Source organism: Seriola aureovittata, chromosome 12 (assembly GCF_021018895.1).
Source record: "Seriola aureovittata isolate HTS-2021-v1 ecotype China chromosome 12, ASM2101889v1, whole genome shotgun sequence".
NCBI lineage: Eukaryota > Metazoa > Chordata > Actinopteri > Carangiformes > Carangidae > Seriola > Seriola aureovittata.
The window spans coordinates 12,413,607-12,440,699 of record NC_079375.1 but is presented as its reverse complement, the minus strand read 5'-3'; the positions used below and the strand labels follow the sequence as shown (position 1 = coordinate 12,440,699).

Sequence of the window (27,093 nt, the reverse complement as noted above, 5' to 3'; positions counted from 1 at the left end):
GTTTTGTATAAATTTGTTGTTCTGAAGGAAAAATGTTGCTCTTACACACTTCAATCTGTAACGTGGACATTAATCAAAGTTCAAATGATGTTATCAGTGAACCTAAATATCACCACTGAGTCATACATGTTTATTACCAAGCTGTTTTTTTTTTTTTTCTTTACATGACATTTTAGACCTGCCATGTTGTACTTCTTTATACAATTCAGAGTTTCTCTGGTTAATCAATATTAGTGTAATAATTAGTGTAATAATAACAGATTTCTAATGTCAGTTTAATTTTTTTTTAAAAGTCAATGCTATAAGAATCACCTAGAAATGTGTTGCAGTTCCTCAGTTTACAGTCAGTCCTGTGCCTGTCCAACCACTGAAAAACAATTAGTTTCAATGGGTTTCAGGCTGCATTATATATCTTACTATGGCTCCATTTTCTTTTACAGTACACTGCTTACAGTATCCACTTTCACACATTATATAAGTTTTAGTCTGACAAAAAAATGAAAACCTTTTTTTTTTTTGTATTTCGTGCGTATTTCTGACATCATAATTACAAAACCTATGTTTATCAGCGAGTTTGAGCTTATATCTATTACACATAAGAAGGAGCGACATGTAACAAGACGGGAAGGGAAGACTTGATAGATGCTGTGGTGTACTAACAGGTAGTTCTGGCATGGCAACAACATGGACAAACATGTGACGCTGACTGTTTACAAAAGCAGAACAAATAGATACATTCAGGGTGAAACGGGAGATTTTGTTTTAACACTCCCTGCATGATCTGGCTGAAAACGTACATATATAATTTACCTTTTTATTACTAGTGTATGGCAAGTCTTTTTGTCAGGGGATCATACATTTTTCAGATAGAGTGCTATATGTCATAGATTGATGAAAAGCCGCCTTTGGTCATGGATATTTTTATAATGGAATGGACACATTTTACTTCAACACCCTGAATTTAGCATATTCAAGCAGTATAAACATTTAATCAATGGTCCATAACAAATGATAATATAGTTGTAAGCAGATATGAGCATTTAGCAATGTGTTTGACAGCAACTATAACTCCTCCTGTGGGCAGCCATAAGTGAAGGCTGTTGTATAAACAGATAATAAACGACAAAATAGAAAAACACCACTGTAATGATATAAAATATTCATAAGTTATCATTTTTGACAAATACTGTACATTCACATTAACACGCATATCCTTATATCTACTTACAACTACATATATTATCATGTGCTATAAAGCATTTCTTCATTATGTATATACTACTATTTATATACTACCTAAATTTATAGTATATAAATGTGGAAGTAAGTGGAATTAAAAATGACATATACTTATCAGTGCCTCTGTTCCAGGATAATAACCTGTGCAATAACTGACTGAATAACAGTCTAAACATAAAAGAATATTCTTTTTAGAAACTCCCTAAGAATAATTAATTTAAAGGGTTTATCATTTACTTTGCTCACTTCTTTTGTTACCCAAAAAATAATGTGTCTTGGTAAGTGTTACAACAATGTGTGTTTCCATCAAAGTTTTGTATCCCCAGCTATGGTGTGTCATGGTGCGCATTAAATTTTGTGCAGTACTCACAATAAATGTCGTCAAGAAACAATTGTTTGGTGGCAGATCACTTTTACAAAAGTTTACACACAGAAATAATGCCACTGAGTTCGATGTTTAAGCTTGATAGGAGTGTTTTTGCATGTTTTACTGCAAAACATCCTCACATATAGCTGCTGAGCATTTTCTAAAGCACAAGGTCTTAGATTTCTGAACATACTTTCCAATCCTCTTGGGCTGTCATTGATTTCTATTCATTTCAGTTTGAAACAAACAGACTTTGAATGAACTTAGCATCATGTCTGCTTTAAAAAAGGTGAAGTACTGTAATGGACCTCACGGACATGTAAGGAAAACGTACAGAATAAATATCTCTCTAAACTTTCTGTTGTGGTTTCACAGAATGTTCTTTCAGGTACAAATCCAGCCGAGTCAACCTGACATCTAAAGGCAACGACCACAATAGAAAAAGCAGACTCAGCAACACTTTTTAAAGAGTACTATATTATCTGCCAGCCTCCCACAGCTCTGCATAAGTAAAATCCAATCTCAGTTTGTGATCACTGTGGTCAAAAGAGCAGTGACACTCCACCACTTAGCATGCTACTTATCCAAAACACTGTTACACAATCACTGAGCCCCAGGGATTTTTTTTTTGGTCCCTTACAAAGTTATTTTTTCACCTTGTGTTTAGAATTATAAGCTCTTTCTGAGTCCCGTCCGCATTAGATTATTTACCTTTGACTGTAGTTTTCCAAGCGCTCTGTAGGATAAGATGCCAGATCCACACTGTCCACCCTGGTTGATGCTTTCACACTTCTTATCTCTCAGGAGGTGATCGTGTAATTCATTATCTATAACAGAATATACACCAAACACAAAAACGTGTCAACTTTAATCTTACAGCCTGTAACTAATTTACTTTTTAGCTTATGGGAAATCAATTGTATGTATGTAAACCAGATTTCTGAAGGTATTTAATTATTATATTTTCATATTCTGGGGACACGGATGAGAATATGAAGTCAGAAAAAGGTGGAAAGAGCATATTAATACCTCACATGGAATAAGGAGCACAATGCAAATTGATTGCTTGACAGAGATCAAATTGCTTGCTTCTAATTAATACAAAACATCCAAGAGGGAAAACAAGGATGAACACAATGAGTACATTAAGCCTCTTCACTTCACAGATCTTATTATGGAATTATTTATTTCTGTTAGCTTTGAAAAAAAAAAAGGAACCCAACATCTTCTTAATTATAGCTCACAGAGCATTTCCCCGGAAAAACAAAACTGGGTGAAAAAAGCAGAGGGAGTGAGGGAGGGAGGGGTATTCACTCAGTTTCATTAGCATATGAAAAAAGACTCACTACTATTTGAGCTGGTTCGTCATCTGCTGAATCATATTTATGCGCCCACCCCCCCTCATAAACGCACTTACACAAACCCCAAGTCCAACACAAATAATGCTTCTCAGAGGACTGTTTCCCTACGTCGAGGGCAGATTTCTCAGGGGGAAAGGAGGCAGCCTGATGCTGAGGCTCTATGAGATTTTCTATGTGTTAATCTGGCTGCTAGGTGTCCTTGAGCCCAGCCCATTCCCCCCTAACCCCATCTGCCAGCATTCCCACCACAGAGGAGAGAATGGGCTGCGACTGGGGGTAGAAAAAGAGAGAGACCTTCCCAGTCCAGCAATCATGAATAACCATTGCCTCGCACCATTATCAGAAAGGCTGGATCCAAGATGAGATGATGGAGGGGAAATATCTGTAAAACACCCCAGCGTTCCTGACATTATTCTAACCACACTCTCGCATTTTGCTGAAAGTGATGCTATTATTATTATTTTCATATAATGCCTTATTAATACCGTGCAGCTGCTGTGGATATTCATCACTGACCTTGAGTCTTTGTGTCCCCTTGTTCCCAGCTTATCCGTGCACTTGGGATGCTCTCATGTAATTAACACAGACATTATTGTGATGGAGTGAAAAACTCTGTGCTGATACCTCATCTTGAAACCAATAAACCAGGACAGAGTAGCAAAGTAAGATTCTGGAGACCATAAAATTAATTACATTATTTACTTTTTATTATTTCCTTTAGATAGGTTGTACAGGCGAGATGATAGAGGCAAATGAGATTACACAAAATAAGATTTCAAAATGTCAGTACTGCACACTCAACCAACCAACTGTTATGATTAGATTACTCTTTTAATATAATTACTGTCTAAGGCTGTGTGTGGAAACAATGCATACATAAAAAACAGAGGCTGCGTCTTAACTGATTCCCATCCTTTTCTCCATGAGCCTTTTTCTCTTAACCTTTCTTCAACGGTATCATTTTGAATTATAGGGAACGGATGGGTGCTCTGTGCAAGGTCACTGTCTGGTGTGTACTCACCCCCCCCCCCCCCCCCCTCTCTCTCCTTGTTTTTGTTTCCTCTTCCAGAAGCACACTGAGTGAAGGGTTAAAACTGGAATGGATTTAATTATGGAATGAATGGAATTATAATGCGCCTGCAGCAAGTTTTCCTCCTTATTTATTAAAGCAGCTGATGGGCCAGGTTTGATGAGCCACTTCTGGCATAATTGAGTCATCACACAAAGAGGGTTCCTCGCATTCAGAGTGGTTTTATCAGCAGCAAACAGACCTGATTACTGGCAATTACACTCTGATCTAGGGGAAGGAGAAAAAAAGGGTAAATGTGCGGGGTAACTTCTGTGTTTATAGTTTACCCCGGGAATAATTTTCACATTAATTTTACATGCTAAGTGTATTCTGTTTATGTACAATAAAGAGCAAACGGCAGGAGATAGCACCTTTTACTTTCATATTTCCTTGTAATGAATGTCTGAGGATACAGCAAACTGATCACAATTTATATTTACCCCATAGGAGGTTTGAGGTGTGCAGAGAATCAGCCACCCTCACAGCCTAACTAGCTGAAAGGAAAAGGTGAGCTAGCAGTAATATACCTGCTTGAAAAGTGTTCACACCTATTCTGAGGACAGCAGGTAAAACTGTGTACAGAAAGCAGGTGAGTGCTTTTACCATTTTTCATTGAGATGCAAATGTCTCCTTGGTGAGTAAATTAAGCTCTGCTCAGAGATTAAAATCAGCTTCTGTTCAGAGAGTGTTTAGATAAACAACTTTTCTTTCTTGCCTTTTTTTTGTGAGGTGGCGAGGGAGCCATCAGACGCCCTGTCCCTAAATACCAGCTGGACATCAGAATAATGGCTGGGGTATATTAAAGGAGGGGGGAGGGAACACAAGAGGTCTAAGATGTCAAATCTATGGCTAAAACTTGGACCAAAATCTTTTCTTTTTTTTCCCTTTTTTTCTATTTCAAGATGTTTCCTTATTGGTTACCTATAAAGTAAATTTGAAAGTTAATTAAAATTTAACAGCACTGGATAATTTGCTGTGTTATATATAAGAAAATTGCATTTTTTTTCAATTGAATCAAGGGACATAAAATACTGAACAATCTTTTGTAACTCCCCGGAATGCATTATATTTATTAAGATGAAAATGTTGGGCTTATATATGTGCTCCGTATGTAAATGCTTTTTCAAATTAAAGAAAAAAATATACTGTATCTGGAAGAAAATTATTCTGCCGGCAAATTATGAGCATTCCTTCGTCTGATGGAGGTTTCTGGATTCACGCAGACACAGTCAAAAATCTTGAAGTCAACTGCGATTTCAGATATAACAGCCTCACAGCTACCCTGACGGCCAAGCAAAGTGTTTGTGCCTTTTGCCAAAGAGTACTTTTATAGAGGAGCGTATTGGCATCTTATCACTTCTCCAAGACAGAGATGCTTCAATAAAAGAACACAGCTCACAGAATTCTTAACAGACAATTAGGAGCCTGGCTAGCTACTATCGCTTCAATGATTTGTTATGATGGCATAACTACAGGGGAAACTTGTTATTGGACGGAGTTCGCAAGAGTCCCATAAAAGAGTCAGATGGTGACACCTTTGCCGAGGTGATTTATGAATCTTGTAATCGCTTTCCAAAGTCATCCCAAAGCCTTCCCTCTAAATTGAGTTCATCTGGAGCCGGACCACACAGAGGCACCAAGTCCAGATTGTTTCTTCTGACATCAAAGAGCCAATTTCTGTTTTTGACCAAATTTCTGGTGCTTTTAGTTCTCTTATCGTATGAAAGGGGCCTAGATGATATGCTATTTTATTTGTGAATTTCAATCCAATTAAGCACACCAAAATATTGAGACAAATAAAATTAGTATCTTCTTGCACTGCACTATGCATCAATAGCATAATAAATGTAGCAGCAGACAATTCATCCATTGGCAAGTCTCCAGCCTGCCAAACCACTCTCATGTTAGTTTGAATCTTTGAATTCTGTCATGAACATGGTTTTTCAAACCTGTCTAATTTGGGGACAGGTGTTTGGGGAAAAAGAAGTTCCAGCCCTGGTGTAACAATGAGCAGAGTAATCCTGCTCATTGTTCCTGCCCAAGGAGGCCCTTTCATGGAGGAGGTTGCATGAATGCTACCAGGTGGTCTGCAATTTGGAGAAACGTAGTAACCGTTCCAGCTAATCCCCCGTCACAAAAGGCAGGTCTCCAGTGCTCTGGGGCTCTCCGGGGCAAAGGGAAAAGTTTACCTCGAACACACAGTGTCTGAAAGGAGTCAGGGACTCGAGCAGTGATTCCTAATCAGATTGCGCTGAAGTGAACAGCTCGCATGGCAGCTGTAGTTTTCCCAGGGTTAATTACCTTTCACTGCTCTCTCTAAATGAGTCAGCTGTTCCTGTCATTAAACAACTCCACTCTATCTCTGCTCCTCTGTCCTCCACACACATGTGCACATGTGCGCGCACGCGCACACACGCACACACACGCACACACACACAAGCACACACACACACACACACACACTAACCCTTACAAACATACACACGCACCTTTGTTTTTCACCCAGTATTGTTGTGTACGGTGATCAAGCTAAAGTCTATTAAAACATCAATTATTTGGATATTATGGAAACTTTGATCAATTTACTTATGAGTCAGTGGCTACTGAAATTGATGTTGCTGTCTTTTTATTTATGCTACTGATGTTTATGCAGATAGAAGGCAGTATTCCCCATACACCTCCCCTACCCTATTAAAGGAAAATAATACCAATCTGTCAAGGTCTTATTCTAAACAGCCCCTTTAGTACTAATTGAGTATATATAGGAAGCAAACATGTTCACATATGCGCACACACAAACACAAGCATACGTACATACGCACAAACACGCGGGTACACATATATGCACACACACAAACACAGAGTCCAGCTCCGATATAGTTGTGCTGTCATCAATTCTGAACAATCTGTCTGCTTACTGAGCTCAGTGGCTCAGGATGTTGGGGGAGTTTTAAGTGATTTTTGCCACTGTATGGTAAAATCCCTTGGCCACCTGGATTACAAACTCTAGTCCTTTAACTCATGCCAGTATAAATCCGTGTTAACTCGGATTTACCTCTGGCATATGAATTCTCAATCTGCGTAAGCTTTGTTTGGAATGAGCTGAACATAAGTATTTCATGCAGTAAGGATGCCCAATGGTGAATTCCTATTTCTGTGAAACACACAGTGGGAGATACTCCAGGACTAAATCAGTTATTAGAATAACTAGAAGAACCTTAAGCAGTGTTTTAGTACACTCAAGAGGTGAGGCCCGCACAGCCGTTCACAACCAGGTGGAAGTGTGCAATGCTGCACTGTGAAATCCACGTAACCATGGTGACAGATATAAACTCAGAGCTGTACACTGTGGTCAAGAGTTTAATCAGATTCCTTATACCGAGATTTTGCTTTGATTATTGTCAGACAAACATTATTTGCTCAGTTGTTCAAACACAAGCCGTGCTCTGATACCAAAGCGATCATGATAAAATAAAATATGGCATGAGCAGCCTGGAGGATCTAAATTAAGTATTATCCAATATCCATACAATCTCTCACACTCACACACACACATGCATACGCACACACGTCTGGGCTAGCAGAGTTAAGCCAGACTATTTTGTACTTAAAAGGTTAGCAGGGCTGTTTTGTGAGTTTGATCCATGCTTGCCAAATCAGCAGATGGTCCATGAATATGATTATATGCATCAATAAAAGGAGTAATCTTTAGCAAAATGTAAATTTGACTTAAGTCCAGGGTTTAATATACGCAATGGACTTTAACCCACTTTCCAGCCTGACAGTAGAGCATGATAAGCTAATGCACTTAAATTTTTGTATTACAGCAGTCACTACTGATGCTCCAGTGCCACTATCCAGAGATCAAAGATACAAGATATCTGCACAGTGTTCAAAATGTGCACGATTATGTTGAAACATCATCTATTCACTTTTAAGTGAGTATCTAAACAGTCAAGCAATCGATACAAACTGAGTCTAGGTGCTTAACAAGACCCTTGTGCTGTCATGCTTTGCTCTGCTATACATTTCAGTGAGTATACATACAACAGCGAGTCAAGCTTTACTCAAGGACCTTTGAGTAACCACATTGACAGACACAGGCACAGACACAAAAAAATAAACCTTTATACGCTTGTGAATAAAAACCAAATCATACCTCCGATACAAACTTGACACAAAATTCAAGTATAAGGCAAGAAACGTGGCTCAGAGAAAGAAATGGAGAGAAAAAGTTTTAGCAGCACTGCCAAAGTTAAGAATGGTCAAGTGTGGTGATTTTCTTCTGAGCCACACAAAACAGCATCAATGTTATTGACCCTTCTATGAATCTACTTATCTGAGCCTGAGGCTTTCACAGCACAGCACATCCTTACACAGACAAACAGAATCACTTGTCTCCTACATCTAAATGTACTCATGATAACATGTCCGACAGGGCAGATTCGCAAGCTCGACTTACCATGCCCCTTTTAGCCTTTGTTGTGCATCTCATAGTGTCATCGGGGAGGAGACGGAGCAGAAGGATATCGAGGTGGGGTACAGGGTAGTCCAGAGTCTCGCTGCTGAGAGAGTGTCTTTGGTTGGTGTGTGTGTGCAGGGACACTGTGATATTCACCCGAAACGCTAAGCTTTTTTTTTTTTCTCTTTTTTTGTAGCCTTTGTGTCATTCACTTAACAACCAATCTCATTAGCTGCTGGGCTACAATGGGCTGAATTATTTTCTGTGTAAATACACCACATGGTGATCCTCAAGGTAAGACCTCTGAAGGTCTTTTTAATCACACAAAAGATAGATTCACCCAGAAAAAAAAAAAATCAACGACTACTGCAAAGAACAGACTGCTCCTAAAAAGAATTGAATAAAACAGTCATTTAGAGTGATTTTAATTGAGAAATGAGATTTATATTCCTCAGGGTCTGTCATGATGAGAGTGTAAATGTGTAATTATGTGACTGTAATTAATATAGCATGGTGATATATATATATTTATATATGCAGGCCTGACACTGTATGTGTTGAGTACATATGTAGTGGGTAATATAAGAAAGGATGGATGGATGTTCAGAGGTACTCCTACTCAGCTTCTTAAAAAATTTAAAGGTAAATTTTGTGACGACAACTAATCACCGCATATATAAAAACTCAATGTTTCAAAATTGTGTAGAAATTTAGTTCATTTTTTTTTTCATTTTTTTTTTACAAATCTCTTGCTGCTGTGCTTGTTGGTGCAGAACCATGAATCCATGTAAAATGTAACTATTGCAAGTACTTGAAGTCATGACAGCTGTCTATAAGCATCAGGGACATGTCTATTGGCCAACTTGACCCTTGTTAGAAAACAAAACAAATACAAAAAGAGAATACTGCAGCCTGGGACTGCCGAGCCGGGTCACTGGAGATTTTCCAGACAAACGCCGCACAGGGGAGGGGAGGGGAGGGGAGGGGAGGAAGAATAAAAAGGACAGGCTCAGAATCTCATTTTAACAGACCGCACACAATCTGGGCTCCCACAGAACTATCTCTGCCTGACCGCTTTCTATTTATCCCTTATCAGTGTTTACCAACCGCTAGTTTTCTTTCATTCACACTGTGAGGCAGTTCTCTTACTATCAGTCAACAGCTGACACCGTGGAACAGCCTCAAAGGCAAGAGGAAGGGATCAAAACTAAACCAAAGCTGTTTAAACAATACAACAGAGGAAATAAATTCATAAATCCTAATTCTTCCCAACCCACAAGGGTATAAGCAGATCCTTTATAGTTAGGCCAACAAACAAAACCACAGCCAATGAGGTACATTACAATCAAGGTAAATTCTGAAATATATTTAGAAAAAAGAAAGGCAGAAAAAAATCCCATGTAATATTAATTGGGAACATTTCATAGTCTTGCCCTGTCAAACAAATATAAGTATTCACTAAAAGGGTTTTTCTGTTGTTGAAAATCCCCCCTGATTTAACCTTGTTAACATTTCACATCATTTTTCTTTAAAGTAGCACCGAGATAGAAAATATGACTGACATTATACACAATCCTAGCATTTTATTAAGATTTTAAAAATTTTATAATCATCATTTAATGGCTGGTTTTAGAATCAGTCCACTAATAAAGAAAGGACCAGAAAAAATAATCAAGATTTAAGTGTAAGCCTATATCATTGTTACAACGAGGATTACTGTTATCTGGAATTCTATACACTTAATCATATATTATAATATTTAATTTATAATAGGATAAATAAAAATGTATAGTTTATTACGAACATTATTTTAAAGTGATGTATTTCCATGGTAACAAACTCCTGACATTATATAGATTATACATCTACACAAGACCAATTTTAAACAATACTACAGGCTACATTGAAATACTATTTAAATTACAAAAGCTATGTTGCTAAGAGAAAAAAAATGAATAAATTTGAATTTGTATTGTTTACACTGTTGCTTTACATTTTTTCCAGTAGGACACATAAACAGTTTTTTCTGGAATACTGTTCAAAAGTTAAGTAATTAATTACATTTATCCTTTCACCAGCTGCTCAACAGCAGATGGATCATTTCTGAGACCTTGTTGAATTAAATCCACATAATTCATTTTCCTGGATTAACTAACTGAAGTTTGAGTAGGGCAAAAACAGGTAACACAATGTGTGTGTGTTTTTTTAGACTGACATGTATGCTGAGCTTTTTCATGCAATTTTGTTGTTTACATTGTGTGTACCCGACGGCAATTGACTTAAAATTTAAACAAGCTATTGCAATTTTTTTTTTTTAATATTTCAGAGCTTGAATAACTTTATTTTAACTTCTTTGCTAAATAACTGGAAATAGAAAATCAAATTTTCCATCACAGACGTTGAGTGTGTATTGCAACTATGTGAATAAGTTTGTGAATCCAGCTTTGTTGGGCAGCAGGTACCATGGACAGTTCCTGGAGGCGATCAGAAGTTAACATTAATGTGTTGTGTAGCAACTAACATCCCTGTCCTTTGAAGAGGAGGGTGTGGAGCAGAGAGGAATAATGCCTCTTACTTATCACTGCTTTACCACACATCCCTGCCATAGCCTGCACTGCTATTGTAATTAAAACAAAGCGGAGAAGAGTAACTTTGTGACCTCGCTAATGTCTCCTGCCTACATGAGTTACCATCTCTAAATGACTTCCAAACTTTTCAAAGGATTATCATCATGTGACACAGTTACACAATGCTGTGTTATCTAATGTCTTTCGCTGCTCTTTTCATGTTTATTAAGAGAGGCGAGCTGCCTGAAATAAGCTGATGGAGTTATGATTAAATGGAGGCTAACAGACAGAATGACAACTGGCATTTCAATTTATTTTACCCCTGAAAATGTACACATTTTCCACAGAAATTCTCCAAACATAAAAATGATTTAACACCTCAATCACAGAGTGTAACGTCTCTGAAAGGCATGTGAATAGATATGACAGGCAGATACAAGAGATGTTGTTAGTTTACATAAATATTTTTGACTCCTGGCTATATTGTTATTTTCTGTGGTTCAAAGCAATAAAGAACAAAATCTAAAATGATATTAAAGTTGTGATAATATCTATAGGTTCATCCTCTAACCTGGGCCTAAACTGTTGTTTAAAAAAATCCTACTTTTGTTTAACATAGATCAACTTAAAGTTTGGTCATACGATCAGATTCAAGGCATTAGTGTGCCGCAAGTTACTAGTAAATGATGAACTTTTCTAACCAGGATCCGTCCTCCTAAATCAATAGTTGCTCTGGAAACTGTCGAGTGCTTTGGTCCCGGAGCATTTGTTCAAAGCTGAGACTTACCCCCATATAACACAAAAGTTCATGGTCGACTGTATTACTGTCACACCACATTCAGCATTAGCTGAACTAGCTTCCAACTTTACCACAGTTACAGTGCGAATAATTACAGAAATTCATAACACATTTTGATGATTTGGCCCTACTAAATTTGTTCAAATCTAAGACTTGACCATTGAATATAACACATAAACTGATTTGTAAATTATTTTTGTGTCACACTACGTTCAACATTAGCATGCAGTTTTCGAACTTTACTGGAGTTACAATGGAAATTACGGAAAGCCAAAACAGGATGCAATAAAATACTTCACTGACTGTTCAAATATGTTACTGGAACACAGAGTCAATGTTTAAGTGCATTAGGCTCAGTGGTCTTGTATGTACAGCTGTCACTGTCAAAGCCACAGGCAACCTGACAATGCTTTGTCTCTGCACACAATACAAACATGTGTTCTTCTAAGACAAGCTTATACTCCACACAAATGCTGTGAATTTAATCTAGGTAGACAGTATCTCATGTTATCTGGATGATCAAAAATAGGTCATGCATCTCAAAAAACAGTTTGAGCCATTTAATCTCCTCTCAAACTGTCTGTCTGAAACCTGGACAGAAGCTACGCTCACTTTCCAGCAAAGATTTTAAGAACACTGATTTGTGTCAGGCAAACGACGTTGATCACAAGAGAAGAATTTTCTAAATACCCCCTGACACGGTTCAAAACAAATGCCAGCAAAGATCTATTTCCCATATTTCATCATGTAAAATCCACAGAACACAAGTTTAGCAGCTGAGTAGAATCTAAGTGTAAATCTAAGTAAGTTTCTAACACTTGCACATATCAGCTTCTGTTTTGAATTCCATATGACAGCATCTAACAGCATGAGCTAAAAGGCTTGTCGTTCACATATGCGATACAGAGTATCAGTGATGATAAATGCTGACCAAACCGACAGTATATTAAATAAAAAGAACTTTGACACCAACCTAGTGCTGTGATCCAAAAAGTTTGATTTTCTCCCAGTTTCTTGATAGCTGAGCTGGTGCTGTGGCTTTGAAAGGTAGTCCCCAGGAATATGACATACTGTGCCTTTGACAGCCTCGAGATAAGCACCTGCGTTCGGGTCCCTTTTTACGTCACACCTCCCCATTCACAGCCCTTCAACATGATGCACATTTGCACATCAACAGCCACCAACCCCCCTCCTCGCTCTACTCCCACATCCGCAAAACACACAAACAGGCACACAAGAAGGCAGATGCGCACTAGCCTCTACTCATGCGCGCGTGTATACTCGCACAGACACATGCACCACAGATTTGTGTGCGCTCAGTGAAGATGCAACATACACGCAGGCAAACACGCACATGTACACACATATACACTCACAGGTGATTTAGTCCTTTTTTTAACTCCTTCATCCAGCCTTATTCATGTATCGATCCTTATTCCGTGTGTTTAAAAAAAAAACTTTCACTTGCTTTGTCACAAGACCAGGGCATATGCCCTCCCAAGCTCCTCATACATCACTCATCATGCAAATGAGAGGGAATGTCACTCCTCAGCAGCAGATGGCCAGGGATGATAACAATGGCTCAACAGACCAGTTTCAATGTCTGCGACTTTATCGCTACGGCAACAACAAAAATAGACGATATGAAATCCTTGTCTGTTAATTTGATTTCCCCCCTTTTTAATGTTTGTACCTGTCAGTCTGTTTCATTTCTCCTGGACCATTTGAATGTAAACGCTTTGTCCAGGGTTTTCTGTCACAAGAAGTCTGGCTATCAGTAAAAGGCAGAGACCTGGAAATGATTTTTGGTGACTACGGAAGGCTGCTGCCTAGCAGTTATTCAAGTAATTAGGTGTAATTCCTCCCTGTAGGCCATGTTAGCCTCCTGGGTTAGCTCATGCGTTCGACAGGCCTGGATAGAGACAAGGAAGAATAAAAGAAGCAAGGGGCCCCGAGAAATCACAAATGCAGCTTTTCAAACACCCCCCCAGCCAAAGTGATGTCACCCTGCGTCCTGCTGACTCCTGTTCATACAAGCCCCCATAGCAGAGAGTAAACAGTGGAAGCGTTTAGCAAACAGGGCCAGATTACAATGACAAAGGCAACCACACTTCTGGGTGGAGCCTGGGGCGAGGGGGGCAAAAGAGGGGGGTGGGATGGTGTGGCTCAGGATTTAAAATAAGTGATACCCATGAGGGGCCCCCCCTCAAGATCCAAGCGCAGCCCTTCCCCAGCTGATGGTAGGGGCCACCCAAACACGCTTATCTCTCGGTGATGTCCCCCCAGGTCCCTGGAGACTGACGTGTGAACACAATATGTAATAATAATGTATTTTCAGTTCTTTTTTCTGTGATTTGTGCATCTGGTTATGCAAGGCTGGGGACTTGAGGATGGAGAATATCATTACTTAAGGTTTGGCAGTTGACCATCACCTTGTTTAATGCCTCATTTGAAAGTCTAATTTCAACTGTCTTCAAGAGCCAATTCATGGTACACAGTGAAAGAGACATACAAAGAGAGCAGACCTGCTACGTTTCCCCCTCTTTTCAGTATTTCTGCCTGATAATAATATAAATATAATGATACAAACACATGCAAGTAAAGAATCATCTGTCTAAGCATCTTATCAAGTAACATGTTCTTTGTTTTTTCTGATGCAGACAATCTCGCTGTGAGGACACTACAAGCTTGTTCTAGGGATGATTATTTCATGTCCTTAACTAGACATCAGTATTGCTGAGGGAAAAAAACAAATGGACTCATGTAACGAAATCTCGACAAATTGTGAGAAAGCATCATATTGAAGACAACACTACGCCAACGTTACAAAATGTAAAAATTTTTTTTAGCTCTAACATCTGTTCAAATCTCCAAAAAAAAAAAAGAGAGACCTCATTCAGAGTCGGCATAGAACATAAACTAGTGTTTTGTCAAGCTATTTCATCAACTGAAAATGTGGGCATAACTGGAGAGAGCTGATGGAGAAATGAAAGAGGAGTGGGTTGGACAAAATTACATGTCAAACAAGGGTTCACATTTAAAAAGTCCTGCTCATATTTGTAGAAAGTGTTTGATTGCATTTAGAAAGGTATTACAATGGGTCACATCTGTGTCTAAAAGCTTTTTGCATTCTGCTGCAAATTATGTAAGCAAAGTGAAGTGTCACAGCACCCTGTTGTTTTGAGCACTATACCTTCCTCCCGTGAAACCTACACAAATATGTTTAACTGAATTCTTCTAATGCACTGCAGGATCAAAATGTCAGCAGTATAACTTCAACAAACCCCCTCACTCTACACCCCGCCCCGTGATTTCAACAAAGCAACGCGACTAATTTCGCATGGCAGGCCGTACACCAAAACAACAATGCATATTCACACTGTGCCATTGAATATGATAGACGTGAAAAAATCTATATTAAACTGTGGTTAATTTCAGCTATAATGCTTTAAGCTCGGTCTAAAATGGCACAAATGCTTCTTCTTGGTGGTACTGAACCCTCATTGTGCAACCACTTGATGCCGCTTGTTCATCACAGAAAGTCACATAAAAGGACTGAATTAAATTTTAAAAAAATTATTTGCATATGCAAATACGATGAACCAAACATAAGTACATGTTGTTGATATGGCTCCAGGATGTAGAACTATCTTTATGTTAATGTTAGAAGACAGGGAATATTCTTTTGAAAATATAGTACATTTTTCATGGGGATCATTATCTACACTGCATGTCACAGTGTCTCAGTTAAAAGAAATGATTAGATTACTTCCCTGCAATTCCCTTTGGGGTGATTTCTGTGTGACAGTGGGCAACCTTATAATATGTTTATTCAGTGTCCTTTGAAGATACCTCAATAACATTTGAAATGTTTTATGGACAAATATAGAATGTTTTCTGTCTCTGCCTTCAACTGATACCTTTGGAACTAAGACTGTGCTTATATTTGACTTTGTTGTCCAAAACTAACAATATAACACATTCAGGTAGTCCTCAAACTAATAAAATGACTCCATGGCCAAGTGTACAGGTTAACCTGATGTGACAGGTGACTAAACATGGTGTTCTGTGATGTAAAAATCACACTTGAGGATGTGCATGGAAGCAAAAGTTCACTGGTAATCCTTAAAACCACCTGGATCCATTAATAATGTTGATTTTTAGAATTACAATCACAGGTCTAAATGATAAACTTTATCAGTAATGATGAAACGCATCATTCATTACTGGTCACTAATTGGTTCCTTACATTTACAAAATTTGTTAAATCTGAGAAATCAGTGCTCGACTGGTCACTCAATGTCTTTTTGGTACCAAAGAAAAGCATCGCTCTGCAGGTCTAAATTATCCACTATATCAGTAAAAATGAAAAGCATTATTAGTGGTCACTGCTTGTTCTCTACATACACAGCCCTCAAATTAGAGCTTCTGATTGCTTATATCTAAGAAATCAACGCTTGACTGGTCAGTCAATGTCTGCCTTTTGTAGTTCATGGGCCGAGGAGTCATTGTGTTGTGTCATTGAGAGGTTAGGTCCAGATCTGGGCGTCTCTGGGGGTCCCTGCCCATCTTTTCTACTCAGGCGGGCAGACAATGAAGCAGACACGCCTATAAATGGCAAGATAGGAGCTTGGATGTTCAGCCAAAACGAGCATCTAAACAATGGTAACAGGTGTGTATAATGCATGCTTTGATAATGACCTTGGTGGCTGTAATAGTATGTCTAGACAAAACTAACAGGAGGCATTGCTGTCTGGTCTCAGAAGTCCCGTGGGTGCTCAATTGCAAGATTCTAAGGGGCAGATATTGGTTAGTTCTTACCCGTTAAAACTAAAAGAGAACTGTCTTTGATGATGTATTCGATTTACTATGACACTACAATGAGAAGCCCCAGAAAAGTTAAGTCTGCCACTCAACAGTAGTTTTTTTCTGTCTTTATATTTGTAGGGCAGTTTGCATAATAAGCTAAAATCATCTTAAGTATTCAGAGATATGCACTTGAATAAATAGAAAAAAACTCCATTAATGTGGATGGCTTGCAATTTTTGATTGCGCTAGATACAGGAAGCTTGCTGACATGAACTAAAATGCAAATGCCCTTTGAGCAAAACAAAGAAATTGATTATGAAGTAAGTTTCTTCAGCACAAGTAGCTGGTTTTGAGTGATTAATGGGGGTGGGTCATTGATTTCCTTTTGTTTAGATCTTGGTTAACTTTCTGGAGACACAATTATAATTTGTTTCCAAACAATAAATCCAATCTAGCTTGAGCAAATTAAATTTCCCTATGGCCTCTTCTGCGTCATTTTACCTCTGAAATGGGTTGTTATCAAAAGGCATTGCATGTAAATGTCTGCTGTTTCTGTTTATATTTGTTACATTTCTGATTAGATATTGTTTTTCTCAGTATAATGGAAGGTGAGCACCTCCTAAGATTAGAAAGAGCTGTTTACAGAGATCTGCATGACTTGTCAGCTACAATGCCAAGGGTTAATCTTCCAAATCTTACTTCAATAGCTGTATGTCACACACATCAACATTTCTGATGAGCCATCTATCTACAGTATATGACAAATACTGTCTAAATGTTCTGTGAAACATGCCAAAATGTTGTGTATTTGTTGAATGAGCACATATTGTCTGTTGTTACATTAGCTTTGCCAAAGGTAGGTGAAATGTTTTTGAGTTATCACAACACAATGTACTTTATATTTCTGTATATTTGCAAGTCAAATCACAGTTTTACCGACTACTTTATTGAAAGGCTTTTGCCATATTCTTCAGCTTTACAACTTTGAAAACTTCTACAGATCCAGACATTTATACTTCCTGATTTCTCGCATCATCTCTCCAAGATAGTGATAATACGATTTCTGTGTTTTTCGCTGTTGAGAAACAAACTGGATTATGAACAGATCACTACATAAACAGCTTTCTAAAAGGAGGCAGCTATTTTAAAAAAGGCTGAAGAAATGCAAAGAGGGATTTAAATTTTAATTTGAATTTATTCCAGCAAGTGAAAGGTTCTTTTGAGAGGGGATTTCAGCAAAGATGATGGTATTTAAAAGTGATAAACAAGCATCTAAACCTCCAGTGGAAAACAGTCATTTTGCTCCTTTCTAGTGTAGGGGAGGAATTGGGCTTGCTATGGTCACATCCAAAAAATAAGAATAAGTAATAGTAGTAATTAAAATGTAAATAAGCGAGATCCGTGGAGATATTTCAACTGATTTCTGTCATAAATTGTGTAATTAACATTTTGTCTTGACACACCTTGTGACTCTGGATGTATAGCTATATGTCCTCAGGTGCAAATTCATGTTCTCTGTGTACTTGGCATAGCGTACTTTATACTGTATATGGATGCTTAAAAAATCTTTCACACTTATCACATGGAATTTAAATCCTGTGCCTCAACACCAGAGAGGAACATCAGGCAAAGTTCAAAATTAAATGCCTTTCAAATTAGGACTTGTATTAATTAAGGATTGTTGTTGCGCAGTTCGAGGCAGTATCTGCAAAATTCTGGTGAATTTGTGGTTGAGTGATTCACTCTGGGCAGTTATATGTCACATTTGTGTGACAAAGGCTGTGATTAACCAAGGCTGTCATCTATTTTATTTGTAATATATGGATTATGAGGATGTGACTGGATTTCAAATGTTTCTATTCTCTTGTGGATGACCACTAAACTTAAGCAGAGAAACCTATGCCACACAAAAAAGACAAAGAGTTACATCATTTTGTAGAACGGTTAATCCGATCATGGACAGTGTTTGTGCATTTGCTATCTTCGGAAAATGCCAGCAAAGGCGCTAAGTAAACCTATTTTACAAGACTCCCTCACAAGGATACAGTGCCAGTATCGGGATAAAATTTCACACAGCGGCATGGCTCAGTCACATAACCTAAGCAGGCTTAGGAAAATGGAACACTACAAAGTATAGCACTTTCTTCCTGTATGTCTGTTGTGGCACAAAATGTTCAGATGACTGATGTGAGTTTGAGCATGAAAGCCAAAGTGAACTAATGGCTGAATAGCACATAGATACTGTTGTTAATGCTCTGAGTTGTTTAAAATGGTAGATTATGGAAGTGTGCACCTGGCATTCTGCAGGCTAGCCTGGCAACACTCCTCCCTTATAATTATAATGAACACACAGTAATTCAGGGTTGAGGCTGAAATACGAATGATGTCCTCTGAGACAGCTTGTTTTAATGGTTATGCAGAAGAGTTCCTAGAAGTGCAGATGGCAGATGCAATGCCTTTGAAGCTATTTACAGATTGTACATTACAAGGTATGGAAAGACCCATAGTGTGAGGCCATATTGCTCTTTTGTGCAGCTGAATTAGACATTAAGCTGGCTCATGAACCACTAATGAAAGCTAAGATATATTTTAGAGTATATTTACTACAGTACCGATAGCCCATTATACTAACAGGTTACATAGCATATTGGAAATAGAGACAATGGCCCGATGAGAACTGCATGGCCTGTGCGTTTCATCCAAATACCCCACTATTCTTACTTTGTCCACATAGGGGTGCATTTGCTTAGAGTAGTAGTCATGTAGTCTTTCATTGCAGAGTGTCAGAAGCCTAATTTACGCTTTTTGGAAAGGTAAAAATTCTCTACTGTAAGATATTGTACTGTACTCGACATTTTACACAACATGGAACATAATAGGCTGAAAAAAAAGATAGGAGCCAAATGCTACATGAGATAAAATTATCCTAAAGAGTATGGTTGTTATGTTACATACCGATTGCCACTTCAACACTGAACCACAAAAACTGGCATCTCTTGGTATTTACAGTGACGGTTATTCATATACGCTCATTGTAAAAAAAAAAAAAAAAAAAAAAACATGTTTCATAATCATACTTTTAACACACAATATGATCTGTTCATTTTCTCTGTCTGGTTCATGAATTTAAAAACCATATGTCTGTACCTGTTTGCACAGAAAATATTCCACCAGTCTGTCTTTATGTACAGCATGGTTAGCATATATCTCTATCCCTGGCACGATCCCAGACATATATAAAAGAATGTGGAGCCTTTGAATCAGCCCACTACTGTGTTACAAGAGCAGGTATTGAAACAACAAAAATGTTAACTCTAAGAAAAAGTTTTGCCGCATTAAAGTCACATAGGAGGCACATTAGCATGTGAAAAGAATAAACAGGAGCATTCTCAGTTACACACTCCACCTGGCTGCTAACCAACGTCCTTGTCAGAAGTCCACCCACCGCACTGGCTAACACTGAAAGACCTCCTGGGGACCGCAGTGACCATTCACTCGGTTCTCTCTTTTTCCCATGCACCTGTGACTGTTTTTGTGTTTGCTATTTTTTGCTTTGTCTTTTTCTGGCAACACTGTATCATCGGAGACACACTTTCCCTCAAAAGGAATTCTCCTGCCCAACAATGTGGTTTGTTTGTTCACCGGATATGGCAGGCCAGAGAGTCAAATGGAAAAAAAAAACAAGTCACCACAGTAATAATTAAAATTGCCACAAGAAAAATAAGCTGGGAGACACAGCAGTATGAACGGACTTGAAATAAGAAAATAAGGTACTTTTACCAACTGGTTTCTTGCCGAGTTGGGGGGCTTCACAGGTGCAGTTGGATAGGCTCTCCTCCTTACTCTCCTCGGACGGCTCATCCGGCTTCTCCATGGTCCTGGACCTTAGAGAGCTGCTTTTCCATTTTCCAAAGGACTTTGCCACAATCGCTTTGTCCGCTCCTTTCATTGTTTTCTGTAAAACACATTTACAGCATGACTTCCCAGGTTTATCCCTCTTGTGAGCCATCTGCCCCCTTTTTTGGCTCTCAATAAACCTGTGCTCATCTTTCCCAAACCCAAAGTAAGAGAGAATTAGGGCATTGTGTGCATATGCATTCTCTTAAGCATTCCAGAAAATTTCCTGATTGCCCTGGCATCTTTTTTAGAGAGCGCTTGGACATTGTTTTTCTCCTGACATTTTGCAGTCCTGTGTGGAGAGAGTGGTACTGATTGAAACAGTATAAAACAATACTTTGCAAAGTACCCACACAGTAAACAGTAGATGGAAACTGAAAAAAAAACAAACATGTTTTCACATTTAATCCAACTTAAAGGAAATAAAAATAGCACATTATGCCCTAATTGAGTGCTGTACAGTCCGCAAATACTATTACAAGGCCGATCAGGATTAGCAGTGGAACATACCTAGTTATCTATTTCTGAGTGCCAAGACTGCTAGCAGTGGGCAACTAAATTTCAAAAGCTGGCAAATCCAGTTGTCTCCTAAATACAGAAAGTACTTAAATCCAGAGCTAACAGAAGAAAAAGACGGATAAAGGGTGCTCTGCATATCACCGAAAAGCTTGTGCACTTTTCAGAATCACTGGCTAGGTTAAACAAATATGCTAAGTAGAGATCAAAACAATCCTTTGATCTGCAGCCTAGTTTCCAGAGGAATGGCTTGGCTGTTGTTGTAAATAACTTGTATAAATCTATATACCATTTGCCTTCAGGTAATATCAAAAGTGCCAGGGATTCGCAGGCAAATACCTTGTGGTTAGGAAATAGATCAGATAAAAGCATATAAATATTTCAGCAACACTGCACTCTGTCATTTTGTGTATTATAGCTCAGTTTTTAACCCCATATGACCATTTTACTTGTTTAGTTCTATCATAGAAACATGACTGAGTAATATCTGACAGCAAAATTACATTCTACCCCTTTCTATTTTGTAGTTTGTAAAAATGTTCCTACCTCCAGCACGCCATGCAGGTCAAACACAGTGTAAAACATTGTGCTAAACTTCATACAAAAGAGGCTTGAAGAATCAGAATGCAGAAGCTATGCAACTTGCTGACTAACTTTGCCCTCTGTTTTGATCGAGCACACAAAGAAAAACGCTGTCCATTCAAAACAGACAGCATAACTCTTTTCAGAGAGGGGGGACTGTGAACAAACAAGGCCATGTCCTGAGCTGCAGTCAGTTTCCCGTCAGGCTTGCACAGTGCACGGTGAGGGCTGCAGGGACTGGGACCGGCTGTCACCACACTCACAGGCAACAGAACAACTTTTGTGCGCACTATCCTCCTCTGGAGCTTTTTTTTTTTCTTTCTACCCAAATTTGGTTAAGTGTGCTTTTTGATTTAAAGCTTGCTTTCCTTCAGCCCCTTTGGTCATACTTCAAAAACATGTCAGCAAATTTGTCATGCTAATACTTTCAGCAAACTAAATTAATAGTAATGTATTCTCCTTTGGGCAGTAGCATCACATCATCATGATAAAACATGAAACAATCCAACAATGAGTAACTTATGTTCTCAAACCACACAAAACCTTTTGAAACAAAACATTCACCTTGTTATTCCAAATAAAGACACAGATATGAAATATCAGTAACTATTATAAATACAAATATAGCTTTGGCAATAATTTATCATGCCAAGAAAGTTTATTAGAATTAAATCTTATCCTCACTTACAGAAATGTTGATGCTAACCAGCAGGTTTACTAAGTAACCAATTATCTACCTAGCTTTGATAACACACTGGCTTGCAAACTACCTTACCTTAACTTGAACTACACTTAACTAAAGAGTTGCTGTAGCCAAACCATATCAGATTTCTTAAATAAAGCCTAACAGTCAGGAACAGGATGGGATAGGCTACTGTACACCTAAGCACCAGCTAAACTAGCTTATGTAGCAGACAATATGTTAAAAGATTGAGATGCTTTAACTGGCCTATTTATTAAAAAATGTTTGAGAACAGACTGAACTTCATGTTCAAATTACAACATTGCAGTAATTTCCGGTTTCCGTTCATCGCAATGGCACTGTGAACAGGCTAAGCTAGCTAACACAGCAGACAAGTTAAAACGTGGAGATGCTAAACTCACTTACTTATCAAAAGTTGCTCAGGTACAGACTTATCTTCATATGGCCATTGCTGTTAAAATTACAAATGTTTTCATGCTTCCCCGCCGTCAGGGCAGAAGCTTTGAGACTTTAGGATGTCTGTCCCTTAGTCCATCTGTGCGTCCCTCCATCCGTCCCATTCTTGTGAACGCAATATCTCAGTTACGCCTTGAGGGAACTTCGTCAAATTTGGCACAAACATTCACTTGGGTTGTGTCCGAAATCACTCAGTCATTCACTACTGCCTGCTCACTATCCATGGAGTTTAATGTAGAGAACTATATACTGAGCTCATCCTAAAATGAAAAACACTTCCGGTCACTACTCGGGTCATTTTCACCTGTCGTTTTTCTGTCTTTCAGCGCGAGCGCAATGCATGATGGTTTATATTGTTTGGTTAGTGACCATGGGTTGTCCGCTACTTTTCAGGATACATTGTGGGATACTATGAGTCCACTATATAGGGTATAATAATTCTCACTATACATTTGGACAGCACTGGCACACTCACTATGTAGTGGACTATATAGGCAGTGATGAACTGATTATTTTTTGGTGGTCAAAGGTCAAGGTCACGGTGACCTAACAAAACATTTTTTAGCCATAACTCAAGACTTCATACAGAAATTATGACAAAATTTCACAGGAATGGTTAATATTTTATGTGATTCTGGATAACTAGTCTGAGTGTTGGAGGGTACCACTGGGGGGGTGGAGTCGGTAGGCTAATTGTAGTTCATATAATTTGAAGAATTTGTTGTTTATTCAAAAAAATAAAAAAAAATCTTTTTACTTGATCGGATGTTGCAAACTAAAAAACTAAATTTGGTAAATCTTTGGAATAATTTATGAGATAAACTTCATTTGGACAGACCGACATTACATTATTGCATTCAAACTGCACATTCAAAACATGTTTCCTGAAGGCAGTCACAGTCAAGCTTTCTCATTCATGCCTCTCAGGTCCTATCTGTTTATGAACTATTTGTGTTTTTTACTTTATGTCATTATATGCTACTTTACACTGCTGATTTGACCACATCTTTCTTGTATAAGAGATAATGCATCTTAAGAGACTAACATTCATGGGGAGTAGACAGGTATGAATCTTAAGGAAGGAGATGTTGCATCATTTCAGTAATACAAACAATTTTTACATGTGAGTGTGAGTTTTAATCCTAAAACCTCATCCTAGGTGTTTGAATGATATGGGAGCTTTATCTAGCTTAGTCCTGGAAAAGCAATTTTGAGAGAGAACAGAATGTACCATATTCTTGACCCGTCTGCCTCAGATGCTTGCTGTATATGGAACTGAATACTGGACGTGAATTGTATCATTCTCTGTGTCAACTTGTTAGATGGCAGTTGCTGTAGTGGAGTGGTGAGAGCGGCACATATGCATTATAGGAGAAAATTGTGAAATGACAGATTCCGGGTGTGATACTGAGGGAATGACTAACTAATAGGAGGGGTGCTCCAGGCTGTTAGCTTTGAAAAGCAGTTTGCACATTACTTTATCTTGTCAATCAGATTCCTGGAATGGAAGAGGTGACTGATAACTTGAATTAATTATTTTCTTATTGCATGCATGTGTTAATTCATGTTAATTTATGTCCCTTACAGGCCCAAGCCAGAATATCCAGAGTAAAGCGCCACCTCTGGCACCCAGATCACCACACCACTCTCTTTGCATATATTTATATCAAATGAAAGACTTTTTTTTAATCCTGTTGGAACAAGGACTGACTGCCAAATTTGATTTTTAAATGTACTTTTAAGCTGTTCATGGTTTACGTTTGCATTTTTTCTTAACAACTGAACAACACGGAGCAGTGTTTACGGCTATGATGGGATTTGAAAGTTACAGATTATTTTTTATAAGCAAATCCTACCTCTTAAAACATACCCCCTTTCTCAAAGAACACAGCTAAATAATGTAGCACAAGGTCAACACTCAGAAGGCATACCTCTTCATTCTCTAATATTGTATGTAGTAAATATAATTCAATTAGTAGTTCATCATCCAGAGGAAGGTTTGCATTCATAAATAGCTTTTCTACTGAATTTCATCACAAACAAGACGGGCAGCAATTCTGTAGAATTCACACAGCATTCTTTAAACAATTGCATTTCACTAAACATCTTTAAACATTTTGACAAATTTAACTTCCTCTGAACACAGAGGATAAGAGGAAAAACATTTCTCTGATGAGAACAGAAACAGCAAGAAGTTCTAACAAGGAAAAGCCTGCCAGGTGGCGAACTGGCTGCACCAACAGAACGCACAATCTGTCTGCTTCTCCTTCCAAACCATTGACAGCTGCCATCACCAGCCTTGCACACTCGCACTCAGTGGCTCCTCAGCTCCCTGCCCATCCCTCTTTAGTGTTTCCTGCTAACCTCAGAGACAGGGTCACCTGGCCCCCTAGTTGCCCGTCTGTGGGGCCCTGCTGGCCCCCTGGAGACCTGCCTGCATGGGGATGCATGGCTAACAGAGGTCTAGCAAAGCCTCTTTAATATGCAAACCAAGGGGCTATTCCTTTGACCCGAGACCATAGCTTTTCTAACAGTGAAATCCAAAAATATTCAAGTGATGTACAACGATGAGATCTGATTAACAGTTTTTGATCTCCTGGTTATTTGATACTGAATATTATGACAGACAGACAGTACCATATTCAGGTATTTTCTTCAACCAGGTAGGTCATTTTCAGCTTAATTAAAGTGATATGTAGCATGATTGAATCTGATCATATTCTCTTCTCTTCATCTGAAAAAATAGTCATCTACAGCTTTAACATTTTTGTTAAATTGGAACAGCATTTCTCCACTGAGTAAAACCTAAGCACACAGATGCACAGAGGCTAAACTGAGGAGTGTTCCACAAAGCTAGCATTGCAACTGGGCTAAAAATAAAACCTGGCAAAGTTATTCTGATCCCTTATTGGTCCCATAGTTTGATTTCACATTTAGCATTTGCATTCCCCTCCGCATAAACATTTCATTCTTCCCCTCCTGCAGTACAATGAGACTTGAGTGACTTTGGCAGCAGATTTTGGATCGGTGCTCCTGAATCCACCAGTGTATGTTATCAGCAGGTAAACAAGCTTTCGAACAAAGCCATAATGGAACTGCAAGCGGCATAAAGAGGCTCATCTCAAAAGCTATACAACCCATCAAAGCTGGTGTCATTTCCTCAACACTGCACTGCAGCTGGAAAATGCATGGCTGTTAGTTACAGTTTAAATCGCCTGTCTATTTTCAGACACTTCAGAACTATTTGTATTGATTATTTACTTGTCAGTAAGCAGCCAGATTACCAAAATAAGACAACAGATTTTAATGTTTACTGGATTCTTTTCCGTTTTGTTTTGTGGTAGAAAATCAAAAACTGTGTCATGCACTAAATTAATGGGATTTGCACTATAGGGTATTTGAATAATTATTTTCTACTGAAAATGAAATACTTCTATCTATATTTGGAAGGATTACTGATGGCATTGAACTTAATGTGAAAATAATTTGCCCTTTAAATACGTAGTTAAGCTATATCCTACACTTTCTGCTCACCAGATGCAATCTTGTTAACCACACGCCTGGATGCTTGTCACCAAACTTTCCACATATTTGCCTTTTGGGCACAGCTCAGATGCACAACTAAACCTACGCACTCTCCTCCCAGTGAGTGGAGAAGCCTCAAAGCTTTCCTTTCATATGCTGCATTATCTCTATGGCGGTAATTATCCATAAAACTATGCCATCAGATGTTGATGATTTCCAATATGAACCCAATAAATGTGTTTAAATTTTGAATTATCATATTTATGTGGATATGTGTTACTAATAGTGATTATGTTCGTCATGTGGGTAGAAAATCAACCATCCTTATATTGCGCATTCTCACATATTTCTCAGACATTTCATCACACATTTAATCTGCCCCTGTCTAAGATTTTCTACTGAACCTGTAGTCAAGGCAGAGAGAGGACAATAACGGATGAGATTATGAAGCATGTCTGTTAAAGCATGTCTGTTTGATCATCATTCTGTTTAGGTGAAGTTCTCCACTTGGTCTCTTCAGTCCCTGACAGCAGATATATAACCTAATCTCTTTCCCTAACCCTTTTCTTAGGCATGAATAGGGTGGAAATGTGATGGCATTAAGTCGATTTACTCCTTGGTTTGCAGTTTCAGCCTTAATGCCTCTTGGCTCTTCTTCAACACACTCGTCCCATTTAGATTTTGAAAATATAAATGTTATGTTAAGGCTTTCCTATTTATTTTCATTTATCCATCATTTGA

At 38.4% G+C, this 27,093-nt stretch overlaps 1 protein-coding gene across 6 annotated transcripts in view; it reads right to left on the bottom strand.

Moving 5' to 3' along the window:
* st18 (ST18 C2H2C-type zinc finger transcription factor) overlaps positions 1 to 22,906 on the bottom strand; it is a 43,335-nt gene extending 20,429 nt beyond the window's left edge. For 2 of the 6 annotated variants that reach the window (XM_056391942.1, XM_056391943.1), the window contains exons 1-3: positions 21,633 to 21,781; positions 20,454 to 20,628; positions 2,318 to 2,433 (exon numbers count right to left, since the gene is read on the bottom strand). In XM_056391942.1, the coding sequence (XP_056247917.1) occupies positions 2,318 to 2,433; positions 20,454 to 20,628; positions 21,633 to 21,686 (345 nt within the window). In that variant the 5' untranslated portion in view covers positions 21,687 to 21,781. Of the gene's footprint in view, positions 1 to 2,317; positions 2,434 to 8,498; positions 8,810 to 12,837; positions 13,099 to 20,453; positions 20,629 to 21,632; positions 21,782 to 22,776 lie in introns of those variants that run through there. The other 4 variants (XM_056391944.1, XM_056391945.1, XM_056391946.1 and 1 more) reach the window with 4 other exon arrangements.
* Between the last annotated feature and the right edge of the window lie 4,187 nt (positions 22,907 to 27,093).